The sequence below is a fragment of the Manacus vitellinus genome, unplaced genomic scaffold (genome assembly GCF_001715985.3).
Source record: "Manacus vitellinus isolate BGI_N305 unplaced genomic scaffold, ASM171598v3 scaffold_14_pilon, whole genome shotgun sequence".
NCBI classification, from domain to species: Eukaryota; Metazoa; Chordata; class Aves; order Passeriformes; family Pipridae; genus Manacus; species Manacus vitellinus.
In genome coordinates, this window is record NW_021939063.1 from 14,279,625 (window position 1) to 14,299,578 (window position 19,954).

The following is a 19,954-nucleotide window of genomic DNA, read 5'->3' on the forward strand; positions in this document are numbered from 1 at the left end:
TTTTACAGATCCAATCTTACTGTTTGAATTTCTGTTCTAATTAGTTTATCCACCACACCAACCAGAGGACAGATGAGATGATGGATTATAGGAAGGACAAAGTATTTTTCATGCCCCTTAATTCTGTTTGACCATAACAGTAGATGTTTACTATGCATTGTCCACTTGGTTCTTTACATTTTCTGTGTATATATTTGTGGGTATAAGTCTGCAGTCTTGAAGAATTATCTTGGGCTGATAGGACAAACTTGGTACAGTCTGAAACTGGCTCATCTGGCACTTGGAGTGAATTATCTTGTTAGCTGTGCTGTAGCTGGAGTCAACTACCATTACAACATAGCATAAGTGATCAGAGACCAAGACTCTCAAGTGAAATGGGGAGAAAGTCAAATTTACAGCAGACATAACACTTAAAGCTACACAGCAGCAAATGGCACACTCCAATCTAAAACATCAATTAGGAGTCATTAAAATCTCATTTATCCCTATCTGTGGTAATTGTGAGTAAAATCCCCACACGCAATTGTATGCAAATCAAGGTCTTACTTTTCTGTACACCTGGTATTCTTTCACTGAAAACTGCTGCAAACTCTTTGTATATATTCATTTATGTAAGCCTTGGCTGGGGATAATAATAAAGCAATGCAGTAACACCTCTAATTCTGCATTTGTACCATTACAGATACAATGTGCTGATGCATGAACCTATTTTGAATTTTTTTCCACAATGTTTCAAACTCTCTTAAATATTTTAGGTTTCTTAACTTCCTTAGGTTTCAACTTTACCTTCCTCTTTTCGTAACATTCCAACAAACACATAACTGCTGGGTTTACTTATTGCTACCTATAATCTACCAAATCACCTCACAAATTGTTAAGACTGACAGACTCAGTCTCTTGACAGGTGTAAAAATCCTTCAGAAATCTGCATTTTGTGAAGTGGGACTAACCCTGCATTCTTCAAAGCGCACAATGGAGGTTCACAAAACCTCAGATCAGGCTATTTATTCTACTTAGTGTAGAGCACACCAGACAGTTTTTCAAAGCCCCCTGGCTTCAAAGGTTTTGTCCTGAGATATTCTTGACTGAAGTGGAGTCAACTAAAAGCTGACTTAGAACAGGCTGTGCTTGAAGCACAGCAGCCTCCAAGGTTGGTTTGTAAAAGCATGTAAATTTTGTATCCAATCTTATCTGGGTTCTGGAGTCAAAGCACAGATTTCTCTGACATTTTCCTGGTTGGCCAGGCTCATATCTTTGCTGTGATGCTGACACTGAACCAAGCAGAGGTGCACTGGGGTGGGACGTGCACCAAGCCCACTGCTTTGGTAAGCATTTCAGCTCAGCAACAACTGGAAAATCAGAATTCCATGGCTCAGGCACCAAGGCAGGCATAAAGAGAAACAGATCCCTTAGAGAAGTTGCCACAGTGCCTAGAGAAGCTCAGACTTGCTTAATCACCTCTTAAATTTGGCCTCCGTCTTCTGTAGGTAAATTGTGCTACAGTTGCACATGGACTCATAAGTCATCCTGTTAAGTTAAACCTCAACTTGTAAGACTGCTTCAGTTTTATTAATTTCCTTTGCTCTATCTGAACAGACCTCAATATCTTCCTTCTGTTGTTTTTATCCATACTTAGCAAATGAAACGTAAAAATTTGGTACTCACATGAGGCATTTATTCTTTAAAATGTGATTGTAAAATTTTACTAAGACTGTTCAGAAATTCGTTTGGATGCAGGTCTTTTTCATTCAGATACTTCATATTCCATATAATGCTATTTTAGCTAATTCCTGAGTGGCATTCCATTAATCAGCTTACTGTCTAACTAGGAGGAGGGAGTGGGCAGAAATCAAGTAATTGTTCCAAGGAAAGCCTTGATGTCAAACGTGACTGGTAAGAAATTATGTCCTTTTTCAGATACCTATGCCAGGTAGAAACTGCAGAGCAGAGGGACACCACCATAACAAAAATCAAGAGTACTACCAGTACGACCTCTACAAAAGAGTAACTCAGAGAAGGTTTGTTGCTGAAGACTCTACCAGGCTTAACAAAATGGGTATAAAAAAAAATGCAAGTGTTTGATTCCTTCATGAGTTTCAGCTTGTTAATTTAGGATTAACAATTTTTGTGAGTGCTTCTACCTATTTATCTATATTGCCCAAGCTAACTTCACAAAAGAAATTTATACACCCTATGCACTGATTTGATTTGTTAAATCCAAGGGCTCAAAAACTATTGGAATTGAGTAACTAATATAATGAACAGTGTGTTTACTTTTTAAATATTTAGCTATCATGTATTAAAATGAACAAAATAATAATATCCAGTTTGGTGACAGGTACTAAACACCCATTTGGTATTTGCTATGCCACCTATACAAGATTATATAACAATTGGATGTATTTAATATTCCCCATTTGCTGGACACAACAAAATGCAAGAACAGCATACGCTGTTCAGTTATATGATGTACAACTGTTTCCTTAGTTTATGTAGTAATAATGACCAAAACCTGAATACTCAAGGGAGGTCTGAATTTATTTACTAAACTGTTATCCTGGGACAGACTGGGAACGACGATGCTTGTAAAATAATGGTTTTCTTCTCATGGCAAAGTTTTTGGAAGAAACTCTAGCTATTCCACTAGTGGAATTCTTAGCACTACCTGAATTCCAGACTATTTCTAATCCAGTTTCTACCCATTTTTACTTAAAATTTCTGGGGAGAAATAATACGTTCTTTTTAGTATTTGCAATGATCTGTGACAAGAAATTAGTTCCACGCTTTGACTGCAGTTCAGGTCAGCAGTCAGCTAAGACTGAGATACAAGATAACTTGTCAAAGTCAATCAAGTTCACTTCATGGGAAAGATATTTCCCTGTTAGGTTGTTTAAAATCCTCCTCATGTGGGGTCTGTGTTAAGATGCTAATTGGAAAGAAATTACACTATATTATCATCCTCTCTGATCCTAATTCAAACTCTTAATATGTATATTATTCCTTGGGATGGTAGCTCTGTTTGCATGTCTGAATTTGATCATTCCCTTTTCTCTCTGAGATTAAGTTCTCTCTCTTTGCAATCTAAAATGGGTTGATTCGGAGCTTTTTATACCTAGAGAGCATAAAAGGGTAATTAGTTCAAATCATTACCTTAAAGGCAGAGGAGTTAAGCTAGATTTTAACATGAAACTGGATTGAAGTAATTAACACTCAAACTGAAAAAATTCTGCCTGCTGTCCCTGGCTCTTCAGCGAGATTTATGCAATATACTAATGCTGCCATCCAAATTTCTATCACTCTTTCTCCAGCTGTACATCATGTGTTAAATTTCTGGCTATGTAGTCATCGAAGGCTGGGAGCACTGAGCATGCAGCACATCAATGCCTTTGGGGATGAGCTGACTTGTTCCACTGAAGAGTCTCCCTTAGATGACCTGAGAGTGGTGCTGAGCGATGCTAACAGAGAAGCATCAAGCTGTCCATAGGTATGTAACAAAAAAAAGGAAGAAATAAGTATTTTCTGCGATTTTTCTTCACAATTTTTAACATTGCTGAATATTTGCAACTGATTTACAAAGGGGAAAAAAGCTGTCAAGCATTCTTTGACTTCTCTCTGGCAATAAGATGAAATTCATTCCTGACAAGTATTATTTGGATCAGCAACATGCCTGCCCTTTCTGCAGGTGGAGTGGGACTAATATGGCTTAAGTCACCCTCAGCAGTTGATTCCCATTAGCTTATTAAATCATCCAATTTAAAGTCCTAGAATGTTATTGATTATTTAACTGCTGGTTGCATTTTTTGAAAAGTATTTTTTATGAGACTCCTCAGCACTCTGATGACAGTTTTGATAACACTTCATATTTTGCAGCTTTTTGTTTATAGCTTAATAACACATTTTGTGCATGAGCCAAGGGATTTCTTGTGAGATGTATTTGTAAAACACTTCCCTGTGTTCAGGAAAAATCTTTGCTGCACATCGCCTGGTTTCAAGTACACTATATCCCCTTATAATACTTCTGAGTAAGCTCTCCTTAAAGATTCTTGAACTAGGAGCATTCTAAAAAGATCTCAATCAAAAAGATTGAGTTCCTCATCATCTGATTAACATTCTGAAAAAAATTAATAGACTGCTTTGTTTTATTATTGTAATTATTTTCTTTTTCTATACATAGGTTTATGTGGGAGTTATACTTTTTTCTAATTCCCACCTAGTTAGAAAATAAATATAGAGTGATTTTCTACCTTTTAGCTCATGCATAATAAAGAAAAGTGCCTGGTACTATTGAGAAACCGGTAAGGAAGCCACAGTTCTTGTACTTGTATAAGGAAATACAGTTACTGATACAGTCTTTTTCATCTTGATAGGTTACTTCCAGTAACATTAATGCAATGGCTGTGTAGACACTTATGCAAAATGGCATATAGACACATGCAAAAGTGCTGTGTAGCCTAAACAGGCTGTGTTACAGAACTGATGGATTTTCTTCAGATGTCCTAAGATGCTTCAGAGAATATACTGAAGTATATAAAGCTTTCTAAAGCAAGAAACAGATTCATAAGTGCACACTTTTTTTGTTATAAATGCAGAGGAATTATGAATGAAGTATTTCTTTGATGATAATATATGTTATTAGCAAAAACTAGTAACAGGCAGTTTTAAAAAGTATCAGTAAAGGCTATATTAAAAAAACCTGACATCCCTTTCCTTAAACCTTATGCAAGTTTTAGATATATTGGAGACTGCTTAGACATTTCAAGTAATGAACTGAGTATTTTAAACGTGAATCCTTGAGAGAATATCTTGTTAACATATCAGTATGTGTATTAATAGGCAAAACCATTTAAGACATCAATGTATTCAGCAATTTCAGCTTGAGTTCTTCAATCTCAAAAAGTCTCCAGATCAATCTGAACAGTGCTAGCTGGCATCAGAGAACTGAGGAGCTGTTAATATTTGACTTGGTAATGCAACATCTCTCCATAACATTGAGCTAGGAAAATTCAGTAGCCACTAATACAGTTGCTTCATCATTGAATCAACTGTGCTGGCAGCCCATCCCATTAAGGTGGTTTCTCAGAGGCCCTGCCCATCTCTCATTCAAGTTATGGTAGTGTCAGCGTGGATTATTTGAGTGTAGTAACTAAAGATAACTTCACTATGGTGAAAACAAAAAGAATTAAATGTGATAATTTTGGTACTCATGGGAAAATTGAGGGTTTTGCTGGCAAGTATCACTGCTCATTATCTGTGTTCCTACATAGCGAGTGAAACAGCTAAAAATAAAAACCAATTTACAAAATCCGTGTTTGCCATTAATAGACTATACATCTAGATGCTTCAAAGACGGGAAAAATCTAGAGCCAGATATGCAAATGCAGACTCAAATTTTTGTAATTCTTGAGAGCTTGCTAGCATAAATTGAAAGTGAGGCAAAGAGTACTATGGTCTCAGCTTTAGAATGGGAGCCAGAGCATTAAAAACCTGGGCACACAAAAGCTGCCACTTGGCCAATAACAAGGACTGCACTGGAGTCCAAAACTAATAACATGAGCCTTCAGTTAGGGCTCAAGAGCAAACAGAAAGGACTGTGACTGGGAATAAACAGAGTCCTGGTATAAATGGAGAAGGCACACAGGTGTGCAGCCACAAACATACTGTACAGTTTGGGAACATACAGGCTGCACTGGCTGGTGAAAACGAGGACACTACACCCCTTCACCTCCCAAGTCTAACTGTTGGCACTAAGGAGTCATATTTCTTGTGGATGGAATATGTAATATCTGCTATCCAGTGAGTTGCAAGTAAGTTAGAAAGAAAAAAGTGGCCAGATGAACTCTCTAAAAAACAGTAGGACATATGGGATTCAGATGCAAACTGGTGAGCAGCAGGATGCCCATGTGAGTCACCATAATCTGAAGGGTTCCCAGCAGTAGCAGGATCAAGGCCTCAACTTATAATAGATATGCCTCAGGGAAAAATCATTATTGGTGCTTGGAGAATTTTTAAACCAAGTTTACTGTCGTTAACCAGGTGATAACGAGCTGTGCCAGGGAGTGCTATTGGAAGCTGTCATTTTCAGCTGTCATCCTTGCTAACAGAATGCCACAGAACACGATGCAAAATATTGCACATATTTCACCCCCTCACATTACACCTGCTCGCAAGATAAGCCCACAGAATTTATTTCACTGTTCACACAGTGACTGAATGGAAATTAGAATGTTGTGCAGTTTCTGATATTTATGGGTTTGGTTTTATTTGTTTGTTTTGTGTAAAACTGATTCAGTCTGTGTATCATCAACAGATTTCCAAGTAAAAAGCAATCCACAAAACCCATGCACGTTGAGCTAAAATGGCTGCCTTAGCTTCTTGTAGTATTCTTTTCTTACAATTTGGTTTTTTATCTCTGGTAAGACAGTGGAAGCAGATATTCATATTTGCCTTTTTTTGTCTTTCCATCCTAAAAGAATGTCCATTAATTATCTTAAACAGTAACATTATCTTAAAACATCTCCGTATTCTGTACTCCAGTATCACATATTTTATCTGAAATTACACTGATGTTAAATGTTTTAGCAACAGCTTGTTTTACCTTGATTTGCAACAAATGACTACATAAAATTATGTGTTCATTCACTGGGTAATACTAGATTCTTAAATGCATCCAGTACCCCACAACAGATAATAACAGTAAATAGTTCCACTTGGCCAGACAAAGTAACAAATTCACCATGTGAGCTGCTGGTAGCAACATCACCTGGAGTATAGTTCCAGTAAAATACATCTGCAGATCTCATCCACTTTTAACAGCTTGCTAACAGTGATCCTTACTAGTAATCACTTTCCTTCCATAAATATTTTCCAACCTTTGAATGGTTAGAGTTGTATTAGTTATAAGGTCCTAATTGCCACAAAGACTTACTGCAGAGTACCAAGTAGTACAGCATATTCTCACTGATGTTCAGCACCTGGAAGGTGCTGTCAGGGGCTTCCTGAATGACCCTGGACAAATCACTCACATCAGATATTTAGATGCTTAAAGATTCACAAAAGAATGTAGTGTCCTTTAGACTGCAATGGGGTTAAGCAGAGAAATTTCTATCTGTATATTTAGGGGACTACTCCTTTAAAAAAATCTGTGTGTTCTCATTGGGAAAATCAGGACTAAATAAATCTTCAGTTTCTCAGTCTGTGTCCACCTGACTTCATTTATGTTGCAAGACTGTGGAGGTACCATACCTTATGTCAAAGTAGCATTTAAAGGTGGGAATTCACACAGTTACATTTTTGAATACCTTTTGCTGCTTCTATGGAGATGACATCAGGGTCATGGCTCTTGTAATTTGTTGTTTCTGAATGGTTAACAAATGGTTTGCAGTCCCCATGGCAAGCAATGACAGTTGAGAGCATGCTTTGTTCTAATTTATGTTAACATTGGGAAAAATTCTGCAGAAATATTGCAAAAAGAGAGCTCTTAAACTTAATCACTGAAGACATACTTAATATCTGTAGGCTCACATGAAAAAAGGCTAGTCCAAAGGACATGAATGTAGTATTACATTTATCCAAATGGAATAGGCAAAAAAAACCCTCAAATAAGCAATGAAAAAATTTGGTTTTAAAATATCTTTTTAGCCTGAGGAGTCCAGTAACATGTGTGACTGGAAAGAATATGCAGCTGAGTTTGTCTTCTGCAAAACTCATCCAGACCTCCTGATGACGGCATTGCAAAACACAATTCTCAATTCTCAAAGCAAAGCAAGCTCAGTGATTTATGAACTTACCCAGTACAACACATCCGTCCAGCCTTCCATGGTTATGCACTGGAACACAGTCAACATGGCAAATGCAAAGTTATCAAAATTGGTTATGCCTCCGTTCGGTCCAACCCATCCACCCTTACATTCAGTGCCATTCATGACACACTGACGTCCATTCCCTGAGAATGCACAAGGTGCTGGATCTTCTTCAACTAGTATATCTGAAAATTGATCAAAAAAAATAAAAAAAATCACAGCTTTGAGTTCTCAATTTTTTATGAGTTAACCCCTTGCATGAAGAAACCCTGCTGTAACATAAATCCAGATTTCAAGCTGAGAAATGCAACATGTGGGAGCTTTCGAGCTTTGAGTCTCTCTCATCTGGGCCTTACAACCACAAAATAACTTAATCAAAACAATGTATACAAGAGCCTGAGTAATTAAGCAGTGGAAAGAAGCATGTAATAATACATCATTTCGTAGAAGCTCCTCAGGCTAATTTTTTTCTTTCCTTTCCATTGCTGTTACTTCACTTTCTGCCACTTCGTGCCAACACGAGGACCATTAAGAAAAAGAGATCTAATTCCTACACATCATCTTCATTACTTAGCTGATAGAAATGCACCCTTAGCCACCAGGTAAGATCTCTCCCTCATGAGGTTTCACTCGTTCAAAATTCTCCACCAACACACACCTCCATTTCATCATTTCACCTGGATGGAGAACACTGTTTTCTTTCTTTACTCATTTCAGAACAGCACTTCTTACCACACTGCCACAATCTTGAAGGAGAAACACTGACAAATTATGAACTTGGTAAAGTCTGTCTTCCCTGAAAGAGGATTAGGTACCTTTTCAGCAATCAGAGATGAGAAAAAAGCCAATAAATTATGCCTTGTACATAGTCACTCTTATTATTTTCATTACTGACATTTAAACTACACATATCAGAAATGAAAACCTACTCAGGGCATGTTCTAGTCTAAGTTGTTTGATTTTTTTGTGGTTTTGGTGTTGGTTTGTTGGGTTTTTTTCCACTGAATGCACTCTTCCTAAAATTATAAACCACAGTGTAAATTGGGGTTACAGAAGTTTTAGTGCTTTGGCCCCTGGTTCCATTTCAAACTGAAATCCCACAGATTTGGAAGAAAACATAATTAAACCCTTATTTTAGACAACAGTTTCATGACTTACCTGAATCAATAAGAAAACAAGATTTGTGCATTTTTCCAATAAAAAGTTCCAATCCTATAATAGCATAGATTATGATTACAAACAATACCAAAAGGGCAATATGGAGGAGGGGGACCATGGCTTTTATAATGGAGTTCAGGACAACTTGTAAACCTAAAAGGGAAAAAAAATGAGGTTATAAGATATAAGCCATATTTCTATGTCTCACACTACCAAACTTTCTATAATTACATATTATTAGACATTATTGAAACAGACATGCAGAGATAACTTTTTTTAAAAAATTCTACTGCCCAGAACCACAAAATGTTCCTGTAACAAAAAGCTTCAAAAGAATCTAAAACTTTCTGACCAATTATTTCCTCTGTTATGTCACAGAAGGAAGTGCTTGAAATGTGTCACAAGAATCTATGGTTTTCTAAAAAGAAAGGGTCTGTAGTCAGTGTTGGGCTACAGGTCATTTCATATGACCTTTAACAAGTTCTGTGCAACAACCACAACTTTGTGGCAAGTCCTGAGAAAATGTACACTCAGCCAATTGCAGAACTGTATTTTTGGTCTGGAGAGAAAAATATAGTTAACTGGGAAAACACGTTTTTACTCTGAACAAACTTACTCATATCATTTCTCTCTCCTATCACTTTCAGAACTACTTCGTTTTCTTTTTCTCAATCAAATATTTATCCAAATTTTGGCTTTACCAAAACAAGTGAATCCCAGACTAATGAAGCTGCCACGGTACCAATGAGAATAAAATAATGCCTCATTTTTAATTTAATAGACTTCCTTTCTGACATTCCATAGGTTGCTTCTATCCTCACTGAAGTCCTTTTGCCAAATATGCAAAATCATGATCATTTCCATGTAACAGACCATGATAGAATAAACACAGAATCAGCTTTCTTCTGCTGAATCTCTTGGAAAGAGCTGAATCATAAGCCATGAATCTTGTATTCAGCCCAAATAGCTTCAATAATTAATAATGTATTAAAAGAAAAGGGGAAATATCAGAAAATTCAATGGTTTTCTTTAAACCATTTTGTTCTACTTTTTAAGTTTCCTAATTTATCTGTTAGGTCTACTGAGATAAACAGAAGGCATTCATGTGCACTGGAGGGGGCAGGAAAGACAAAATGTGTAATGTGCTTTGGCATACACTTACCAACATATAAACCAATTTAGGACCACCTACACTTTCAGACCTGCAGGCTTTTAGAATTGAAAAAAAATCTGAATTTTATTTTCTGGTGTTTTAGCATTTTAACACGTAATTTCCTTTTATATAAAGCTCCTAAAAAGGAAGCGTATTCCCCATCTGCTTATTGAACTGTGTAAGAAGATCATACACTGACTGAATTCACAATCCCTTGTTCAACTTGGAAAAGGGTATCAGTCATCTTGAAATTCACTTTATACACACAACCAGACAGTATAGAGTTGAGATTTTTGTCCTCTCATTTCTGTTAGTGCCTAGAACAAGAAAGTGAAATAATCAGAGCAGTTGCAGTATTCATTCCCATGGAATTAAATGGAAAAGAGCTTACTGGGCACTCCTGATACAAGCCGGAGAGGTCGCAGTACACGAAAGGCTCTTAGGGCTTTGACATCAAAGCCACCAGGTTTGCCACCCGAGTGGCTGCCACCGTCTGTTTCTTTGGTTAATTGTTCCAATATTACACTAAATAATCTAGAAAATTAGAGGAAAGGTAAGGTCATCACTATCCATTTACCATGCAATTACTCTGGAAATTACTTGAACTGCAGACAGTTCTGAAAAGTTGTTCAGATGTCAAAATGAGAGGTATATTTACACATTAAATCATGGCAGGAAGAGTCAGGAAGTGCAAGAGTTTATAATCCCTCTAGAGAACAAGGATCACACAGTAATGTAGCATTCCTCTTGTATATGCAACGTGCTACTTTTAAATCAATGAAGCTACTTTGCTACTTTGGTTCAAACATTTTAACTGTAACTTTTGAAGAATTAATCTTCTCTTTAGAAGAAGAAACAGATAATAGCTAAAAACCATCTAGTCTAATTTTGGTGGAATATATGAATTCCAAGTGACACTGCAGTTCCAATATTCTATATAGTCAGCAGAAACTGAATATATTAAAAACAGAGCGTAACAACTAATAACACCACAAAGATTTCTTTTCTTACACATAATACCTCTGAGGATAAATATATTCCCAGATGGCTCATTTATTATATTGTAATTTTTCCCTGCAGGAATGAACTAGGGATCATTAGAACAGTTTGGAAGATGAGAGTTTTATTTTTTTCCCCACTTCTAGCAGCAATTTAAAGTGATGCAAATGCTTGAAATACAAATTAAGCTCAGGTTGGTTTTAGTTTGGAGCTCCACTTCAGATGGGTGGTTTTCTAGACTGCAGCTGGACCACACAAACTATGTTATCCTTTGCAGAGTCTGTAGCTCAGTAGTTGTAAAACTGCACTGCTCCTGAAAGGATTATCAAGTTAGTAGAGTCTTGTAACCCTAAGAAGTGTTTTACACTTGTAGAAAATGCCTGAAATGTGCAGGGGTTTACTTTGGTCATGAAAAGTTTTCATAACTCTGGTTAACAGCTCTCTCATGCTGGATAGTTGCTTGAAATCACATATTAATAGGTTGCCTAAACCAGAATATTGGACACTTTACCTTCCCCCCAGTCAGCAATTGACCCATATCAGTCAATACCCAGCCCTGGTCCACCCCATTCTCCTCCAGAACAAAACCCAGCCACAAAGACTCTACTGATGATGGAATGAACATCAGCAACCTACATACTGCTATAACCAAATCCAGACATTTAGTATTTCAGGTCCTGATTCAGTCCCATAATTTAATAGAAGCATAATTCCGGGAACACAAGCTACCTCAATGATTTCAAAAGTGACTATTTATGCTTTCAAAGCAGACATTAAAAAGACTTCTGAATCAAGTTCTGAATTCAGAGAACCTGCTTTCAGCCTGTCAGTTCACACAACACTCAGAAAGTTAAAGGGCTACAGGCACAGGAGATGCTATGAAAACTTTCTCTACCAGGACCTCATTCTTTAACAGAAATCAATGGAAACTAGGTGAGATAGCAGGTAGGCAAGTAGTAGACCACTCAAAGTAATTCATGCTGTGCTTACAGCTATATCTATATTGCAGCTATGTCTACAGCTCTGTCTCTTTATGTTGTCCAGCTGAAATCAGGACATTTCTCATTCCTATAAAGCCACCAAGGCAGAGAAATATTGATCTCCTTTACTGAAAGTTACATTTTCAATCCTCTACAGTTTACCAAAGTTTAAATGCCAGATTTGATTTGGGAAAAAGTCTCTATACATGTTTCCCTTTTGCTTGTAGAGATTTCTTTGGGTATAATTAAGATTAATGCACTTGGACTGTTACAGTTTCTGCTGAGAAAGCACATGAAGGAAATTTCAATACATTCAATATAGGACATCATGGTAGCTCTTTCAGAGCTATTAAAATACCTAATGAAATTTCACATTGAAGCCAATCAAACAGAATCAGATCCAGAAGTGATTCCACATCCACCTTGGGTTATATATGAAAATCAATTTTTCACTGGGCTTTTACATATTAATTAAATAAATGGGACTCATGCTTGCTTAATCATGTAGGCTGTGCTCTTTAAAGAACAAAAACATCGCTTGCAGTTTTGCCAGTGCCTGACATGTTATGAAAGGTCCACCTTGCCTTACATGTAGGCTGCTGACAACCTATACAATAGTTTATATTCCAAAAATTTTGGTTTTGAGCTAGGACAATCTTTGTGTGATATTTTAGGTATTTGATAACTTGTAGTCCTTTTTTATTCATATTTTCCATGGATTCAGTGTGAGCATTTGACCTAACTACATTTAGCCTCCAATAATGAGTGTTTTATGAGTTAATGGAAAATTTTTTAGTTATCATGTATTTAGGACACAGCCAAAGATAGAGGTCATGTTAATTAGACTGCTCCAAGGTTACTGTAACTCTGTGGTCACTTGACAAAAGGGAAGAGGTCTATTCAAGTGACTGCTTGGCAAGAGAACAAAACTCATGTGTGACAGTCTCCACACCTGCCCACCAAGCTTCCCCTTCAGGCACAGAGGCCAATCTGTTGAGAATGACCTGACCTGATGAAGGAATCTATTTATACACAAATTTTAGTCCCGGACCAAAACTCCCTGAATGCCAAGCAACTGGCCCAAATACAATCTTCTCAGTAACATTTAGCATCTCAGAATCAAATAGTTACAAATCTGGCACTCATACATTCATAGCACTTGCCCAAATTTAAACGATGCTTTACTACAAATTCTTTTACTTTGCATCTTCTTCTTTTTCCTTACTGTAATGACACAAGTAAAGAGCAGCACACACTCTAATTTCTGGGCCCTTTCAATTACACACAACCTTTGATACAGTTTGAATTTAAAACTGAAATTAAAACTGCACAATGCACACCAAGGCTGCCTTTGCAAGCCAGTAACAACATACAGGGTTATACAACGGATGATGTTCTCCATGTTCTAGATAATTAATATTTTCAATAAGCAGAATTTAAAGTACTGAAAAAAAACATTTTTAATATAATCTCCACAATATTTAGGAAAGTAGTGAATATCTGTCTCAAGATTCATTCCCCAGGCAGCTGAAGGTAGGATCCAATGAACTAGAACAACCATGGACATGAAGTCCTGACACAAAAGTTATTCATCATAAGCAGCTACACAACATAAATGTGGGATGTTCCACTCTCCTCTCTTCTGTAACCTGTGTAAGGCCCAAGCTCTGAGGCAAAGAACAAACTCTCCAGGGCTTCCTGGTATAGCAAGGTGCACAGGGTAATTCTTAGCAGACATTCTACCTCAGGCAAACCAAAGTCATAAATGTATCTGGGGCCTGACATGCAACATCCCAAAACAAAGTCAAGTTCCCGCAGATTTTGCAAATGTCAAGGAATCACTCAAGTTTTGTCTCCCTGACCACTCTTTACTTTGAAACATGTGGGTTCTCCCAGAGGTCTTTGTAAAATAGATATCTCCACACGATCACAGCACAGAGTTAAACAAATAAATGAAATAATGTAATCAACAGATCAACTTTCACCATATGGAAAGACATCCATTTACCTTGAAAAATCAGATAGAAAAATATTCTGAAAGACTACTGTGGAAAAATCTTTGTCAGAACTCAGAATTCTCTGGGAACTTGCACTATAAAGCTGATCATGCAATGCAGCCTACAGGTACAGACAGCATAGAAAACTTTTAGGACTTTCTTAAAATTTTTCACTTAGTTCATTCTTTTGCTCCACAGGAACAGAAATCAAGCAGAGGCTGCTACTCACCACCAAACAGCCCTGTATCTACCTCCCTGTAAAGAAAATTTAAAATATTTGTATGATGAAAGATAAGTTACTTACCCTACTATTACTATTACAAAATCCAATAAATTCCATCCATTTCTAACATATGCATTAGGGTGTAATAATAATCCATACGCTATAATCTTCAAAAATGTTTCAACTGTAAAAATTATCAGGAAGGCATATTCTACTTTTTCCTGTAGAAGACAAAAAAAGTACAATAAAAGACAATGCAATGTTACAGCTTTTCACTAGTTCAAATTTGCAGTAAGAAGGTGAGTTGTATTGATCAGGACTAAGGAGATACCTCCATGGCAGTTTATTTTACAGGTTTTGTTTGCATAACACTTAATGATAACTGTACTGACAAGGTTATAATTATATAATTGCATGAGATTTTCTTGTTTTCACACTCTGTGAGAAAAAAAACAGCTCTGTTTCTGCAAACATGGAAGCATACTGTACCTTTGGCTTAAGCAAATAGTCCCATTCAGGTCAATAGGATTCTCTGCATTCATTAAAACCAGAAAATGCTGTAGAACAGGGCCCTGGAAATACCCTCAGAAGACAAGCAGTGGTATACTTAGTATTCATTATATCAACCTTTATTTAATTAGGACCTACAGAGTTCTACCTAATAAGGAAGGTTAAGACGCCATTATCCCACACTAAGGATATTCAAAAAGTTTTAAGTTGTTTAACAGAGTGTTCACTTAATTTTAAACTGTCTTACAACTTTTTCATCTTAATGTAAAAGCTTACTTTGACTTATTCTTTCTTCCACATCACCACAGTTTCTTTAAATCACCCCATTATGCTCGAAGAAGTTTTAAGGTACTGTGTCACCACCTTGTATCATTGAGGCTCCAACTTCATATTTGTTTAAATTTTTTTTAAATGTTGTTTGTTTCTGCATTTTACCAACATTCTTACTTTGAGCAGAACTATTGAATCTCTTTTCCTAGCTAACTAGGTAATATTTTGGGGGCTTCTTCTCTCTACAGTATTAGTATACTTGATTTGGATAAATGGTAGAAGTCACTGCTACCAAAAGAGATCAGTTAAGATGTCTGTTCTTCTTACCTTCAGACATAATACTGGTATATGAACACTGTAACACTTCACCCAAGGCAGCTTCTCCTCAGCTACCTTACATTTTGTATGGGATCTTCCAGTACAGTGACACTGATGGACATCCTCCTTCTCCTCAAGCTTCCTAATATTGCCTTTAAAATTGTCTCTTCCATTTACCCATCAATTTATCACCAGTCAGCTACAACAACTACTGCTTAACAAGGGTGAAGTGGCCTGATAGAAGAAATGTGAATGGCTTGTGCACCAAAATCCATCAAACCTCTTTAGCTAGAGAGCACCACAGAGATTACAATAATATGGATTATCAGCATTCCTGAGAAACATACTCAAAAAATGCTTCAATACAAGCAAATCCTACCATGTACACATTCCACAATAACAGCTATTTTTGTCTCCCTGCATATAACTAAGTCTGCAGCTTGGATATAGAATGACAAATAATGTAAGACAACATAAGGAAGACAAAAATATTATAGTTGGCATTTGCTGTGGGCAAAATATATATCAAAACCATAGTAGTAAGAGAAAAAGTGAGACAAAAGATATATGTTTCACATATACAAGATGGCAATAGCTTCTTTACTTAAAAAGAACACAGGATACAGGACTGGATGGGGCCTCCTGGGTCACCATGTCCAGTGTCCTATTTTATAGGCAAACATGTAATTTAATTCCATCCATTAGCCTACCAGCTTCCATCCTAAAAAGCATCTTTGCCTTTTGCAGTTCCCCCTCAAACAATGTTCTAATGCTCTTCAGCTCTTTGGGCTACACACCAGTCCTGATGCCAGTGTAACCTGCCTAATGGTCACATACCCCTGCAGTTCATTTTAATGGGACAGTTCAAATCCAAACAACTCTACCCTATCACTTACCATCCATTTTTAAAAGGTAATATTGGTCTTGTTTCTGTTTATTTCATTTCTTTTATGGAAGCAGGAGTGTTTCTTATTTCCTAAACAGTATTGCAAACATTCTAATAAATCCACATGGAAGGTAGGACAATCTCATTTTTAAGCTGACTGGTGGGTTTAAGGTCAGTGTGTGTCACTTGCCAGATGGACCACAAGAAACCTTGACAGCTGCACCAACAGAAGCCACATGACTCTCACCAAGGAAAAAATGTGAAGTGTTGCACCTTAGGTTAAATAATCCCACACCAATATGGGCTGAGAAAGGACCTGGAAGTCACAGTGGGCATCAAGTTAAATATGTACTCATTGTAAAACAAATTCCATACTGGGTTGTATTAGGAACAGCATGGTGAACAGACAGAGGGAAATTGTGATGCATCTCTACTGAGTGCTGTGAGGCTGCAACACTTCTACAGTTTTGGGTCTCTTAGTTCAAAATGAGTGTTGAGAGTGTAGGTTCCAGAAAAGGAAATGTTTCCTCTCCAGCAAGGAGAATCTCCTCTCCATCCAGAGGACCCCAAGAGAAGAGTTAACAGCAGACTACAACCAGTACGAGGGGGATACAAAGACTATGAAGCCAAATGATAACTATCAGCATATGGGAAAATATGGAGACACAGTCATAAGATGCAAGTTTGGAGGTTCACAGTACATTAAGAAAGTTTCTTTATCAGAAAGGTAGGGCAGAATGGGAACATGCAGGTTTAAAGCAGGAAGTTTTGAAGATGCAGCTATGCAATGGTACAGCTGAGCTGATCTAATGCTGGCAACAGTCCTGCTAGGAGCCAAAGGAAAAGGTAACTTCCAAAGGTCTCTCCCAGGTAACAGTTGTGTAACTTCTGTCATTCTGATATGATTCTAATAATTCTTCCATGATCACAGGGAAAAGTAGGGATAGATTCAGGGCATGTATGACTGCCTGCACCCACTGTGCATTCAACATCTAAAAGCTCCACATTTCACACAACTTTGAACACTGGGAAAGTTTTCCTTCCTTTCTGAAGAACAGAAATGTTTCCTTCCATCCTTGTTCCCTGTTGTAAAGCACATATGTGAATGATTCCAGATTTTGCCCCTAGAAATACATATTCATAATGGGCACAAGATAGAATCGGGGACAATGCTATTAATGTAACCAATGGCACAATAAAAAGATGCTTTGTAAAAGCAGCCACTGGGCAATCCCAGAGCCACAGTTCCTTGAAAACCTTGAGAAAAGGAACACAGATATTTCTATACAGCTATACATCTACAACCAAAGAGGACTATTATTTTTTCAGTGTTTCATTTTTCCTTCCTTTGATGCTCTCACACACTCAATTTTTTGATTTTTTTTTCTAAATAACAACTTGTGTCTCTCACAGAGGCTAGATGAATAACTTGGTCCTATAGTTAACAATATTCCAAGTACAGGTTGTGCTTTCCTTACAGACTGTTTGGCTCTTTAATAAGCAGGCAGCCAACAGATGTTCTCACACGAACTGCAAAGTTAACAACCTGCTCACACTCAGGAAGGTTCTGGCAGTCCCTTCTCACACTTGGGTAATTTCTTGCCAGTCACCATGGACATCAATTTTTTTACCTCTGCAACCCTGATACATCTGCAGGCCACACATCATCTTGTATGTCCAGAGCTTAAGCAACTATTACTCAAGAGTAAATGAAATTTCATCCATCACATCATTTTCAGTATTACTGGAAGATTTGTAGAAGTGGGGTTGCTAGGTAAAAATAAATATAAAACAGTAAAAGATAAATTCAAAATACAGACTGAAGGCTGCACTTCTAGCAGGTTGTGATACACACATTTATCTGCTTTATTTTCTTCACAGTGGAGAAATCCCTACGCTTATTATTTTGTTCAAATTAGTTGAGATCTTTAAGTGAATACTTTGTTGCATTAAAAGTGGAAGTAGAAACACTGAGAAAGAAGACAACAAAAAAAAAAAAAAAAAAAAAAAAGAAATACATAAGACTGAGTACCTGCACAACAAAAACTGTATTAAAAGAAACTGAGAAGGTTGTTTGGTTCTAAGAAACTGCACAGATTAAAGAAGAAATAATTTCTAACATCTATTATTGCTTTTGGTTCTATATTGCACCACAAAATTATCAGAAAAAACTGACAGCTGTAAACCTAGAGAAGATGTGAAGCACAACAATATGTCTGCATTACAAAGGATCTAATCCTAACGTTGTATAGATTTATAGTTGCTTGTTCACTGGCTTGATACCACACAAAGCTGGGTCACCTCTCCTCACAGGCAGCTGATTCCTGCAAGGCTGTCTAACACTTTTGTTAATGTTGCTCAAAATCTTCAAGTCTCAGCAATCTTTTTCTGAATATATGATGCAACAGGACTGGTGAGATACAGTTCCTTTCTGATGGAGCCCAGTGAGCTCCACTTTAATATTGATCATGGAATACAAAACAAAGGCTACTCTTTCCCAGGAAGTTTAGGCGAAATCATTAGAATTTCATTTTCTCAAAAAAAAAAAAAAAATAAAATAAAGCATTTGCTTTCTTATTTTAAGTAAATCAGCTTAGCAGAAACCCTGTTGCTCAGGAAATCTTTTTTCCCCCCACCCTGGCCAGATGGTGTACATTAGTCATCATTTATCTCCATATTTTCAAAATCTCTGAAAGAAATATGCAAAGCTACTGTTACATGTCATAAGGTGATGCACTACAACTCTGCGTTTAACTTAAGATGCTTCACAAAATAATTGTTTCAAAATAATAAGTAATTAATTTGCAAAACTGTAATCTATTCTGCTATGTAATTAAGTCTTCCCATATTAATTTCTATTCCCTTGGCATCAGAGATGGCAATTATTTCTTAACTGAGAAAATACATTTTTGCATCCAGAGTAATACACCTGTGTCAGAGTAAAAACCTGCTTAGCAGAAAAAGTGGCTCCCTTTAAGCAAAGTAAACTGATAAACTTTACAAAGTTTAGACATAACACAAGATACTTCGACATCATTAATTTGAGAACAAAAAAAAAAAAAGAATCAATCATGAGGTATTTAATAAGTTGCATGACCAATGTCTCAACAACATATAAAGCTGTTTATCTTTTTGACAAACAGCCATTCTGTCAAGTTCTGCCACTGGGAAAACGTAGCATCTGTAAGACAGAAAAGTAACTGAGTTCTGAATTTTAAAACATAATTATTTAATTTTTCACCTTGTGTACCTTTATTCCCATGAAAATCATCTGTGACCTGCACTGCAGTAAGAATGAAAAAAAAAAAAAGGAAAGTAAACCTATTTATTCCCACATGTGAAAAGTGTTATAATAGTTTCCCAATATAGAAAATGAAACAAACATGGAATCCATATACCTGTTAAAAAGAAATCCATATGCCTAGTTTAATTTCATCAACTTTAAAAACAGAAACAAAGTAATTTACTTTCAAGAATAGATGTGTAAATTATTCTCCATTTATGAGAAGAATTGGAATTATTTATCACTCAACAATTTGGTGAGAACAATTGGATTAACTGTCTTTAGATACATAACAAACAAGGGAGGGAGAGTTCTAGAAACAGTATTTTAAGGATTTGTGTTCTGATCAATCCAATTAAATCACACTGTACCTTCCTG

At 36.7% G+C, this 19,954-nt stretch overlaps 1 protein-coding gene across 1 annotated transcript in view; it reads right to left on the reverse strand.

The window, feature by feature from the left end:
* Positions 1-19,954, reverse strand: part of CACNA1D (calcium voltage-gated channel subunit alpha1 D) — a 176,061-nt gene that overhangs the window by 94,178 nt on the left and 61,929 nt on the right. The window contains exons 4-7 of the mRNA XM_029958237.1: positions 14,391-14,530; positions 10,502-10,644; positions 8,958-9,110; positions 7,788-7,984 (exon numbers count right to left, since the gene is read on the reverse strand). Coding sequence (XP_029814097.1) covers positions 7,788-7,984; positions 8,958-9,110; positions 10,502-10,644; positions 14,391-14,530 — 633 coding nt within the window. The remainder of the gene's footprint in view (positions 1-7,787; positions 7,985-8,957; positions 9,111-10,501; positions 10,645-14,390; positions 14,531-19,954) is intronic.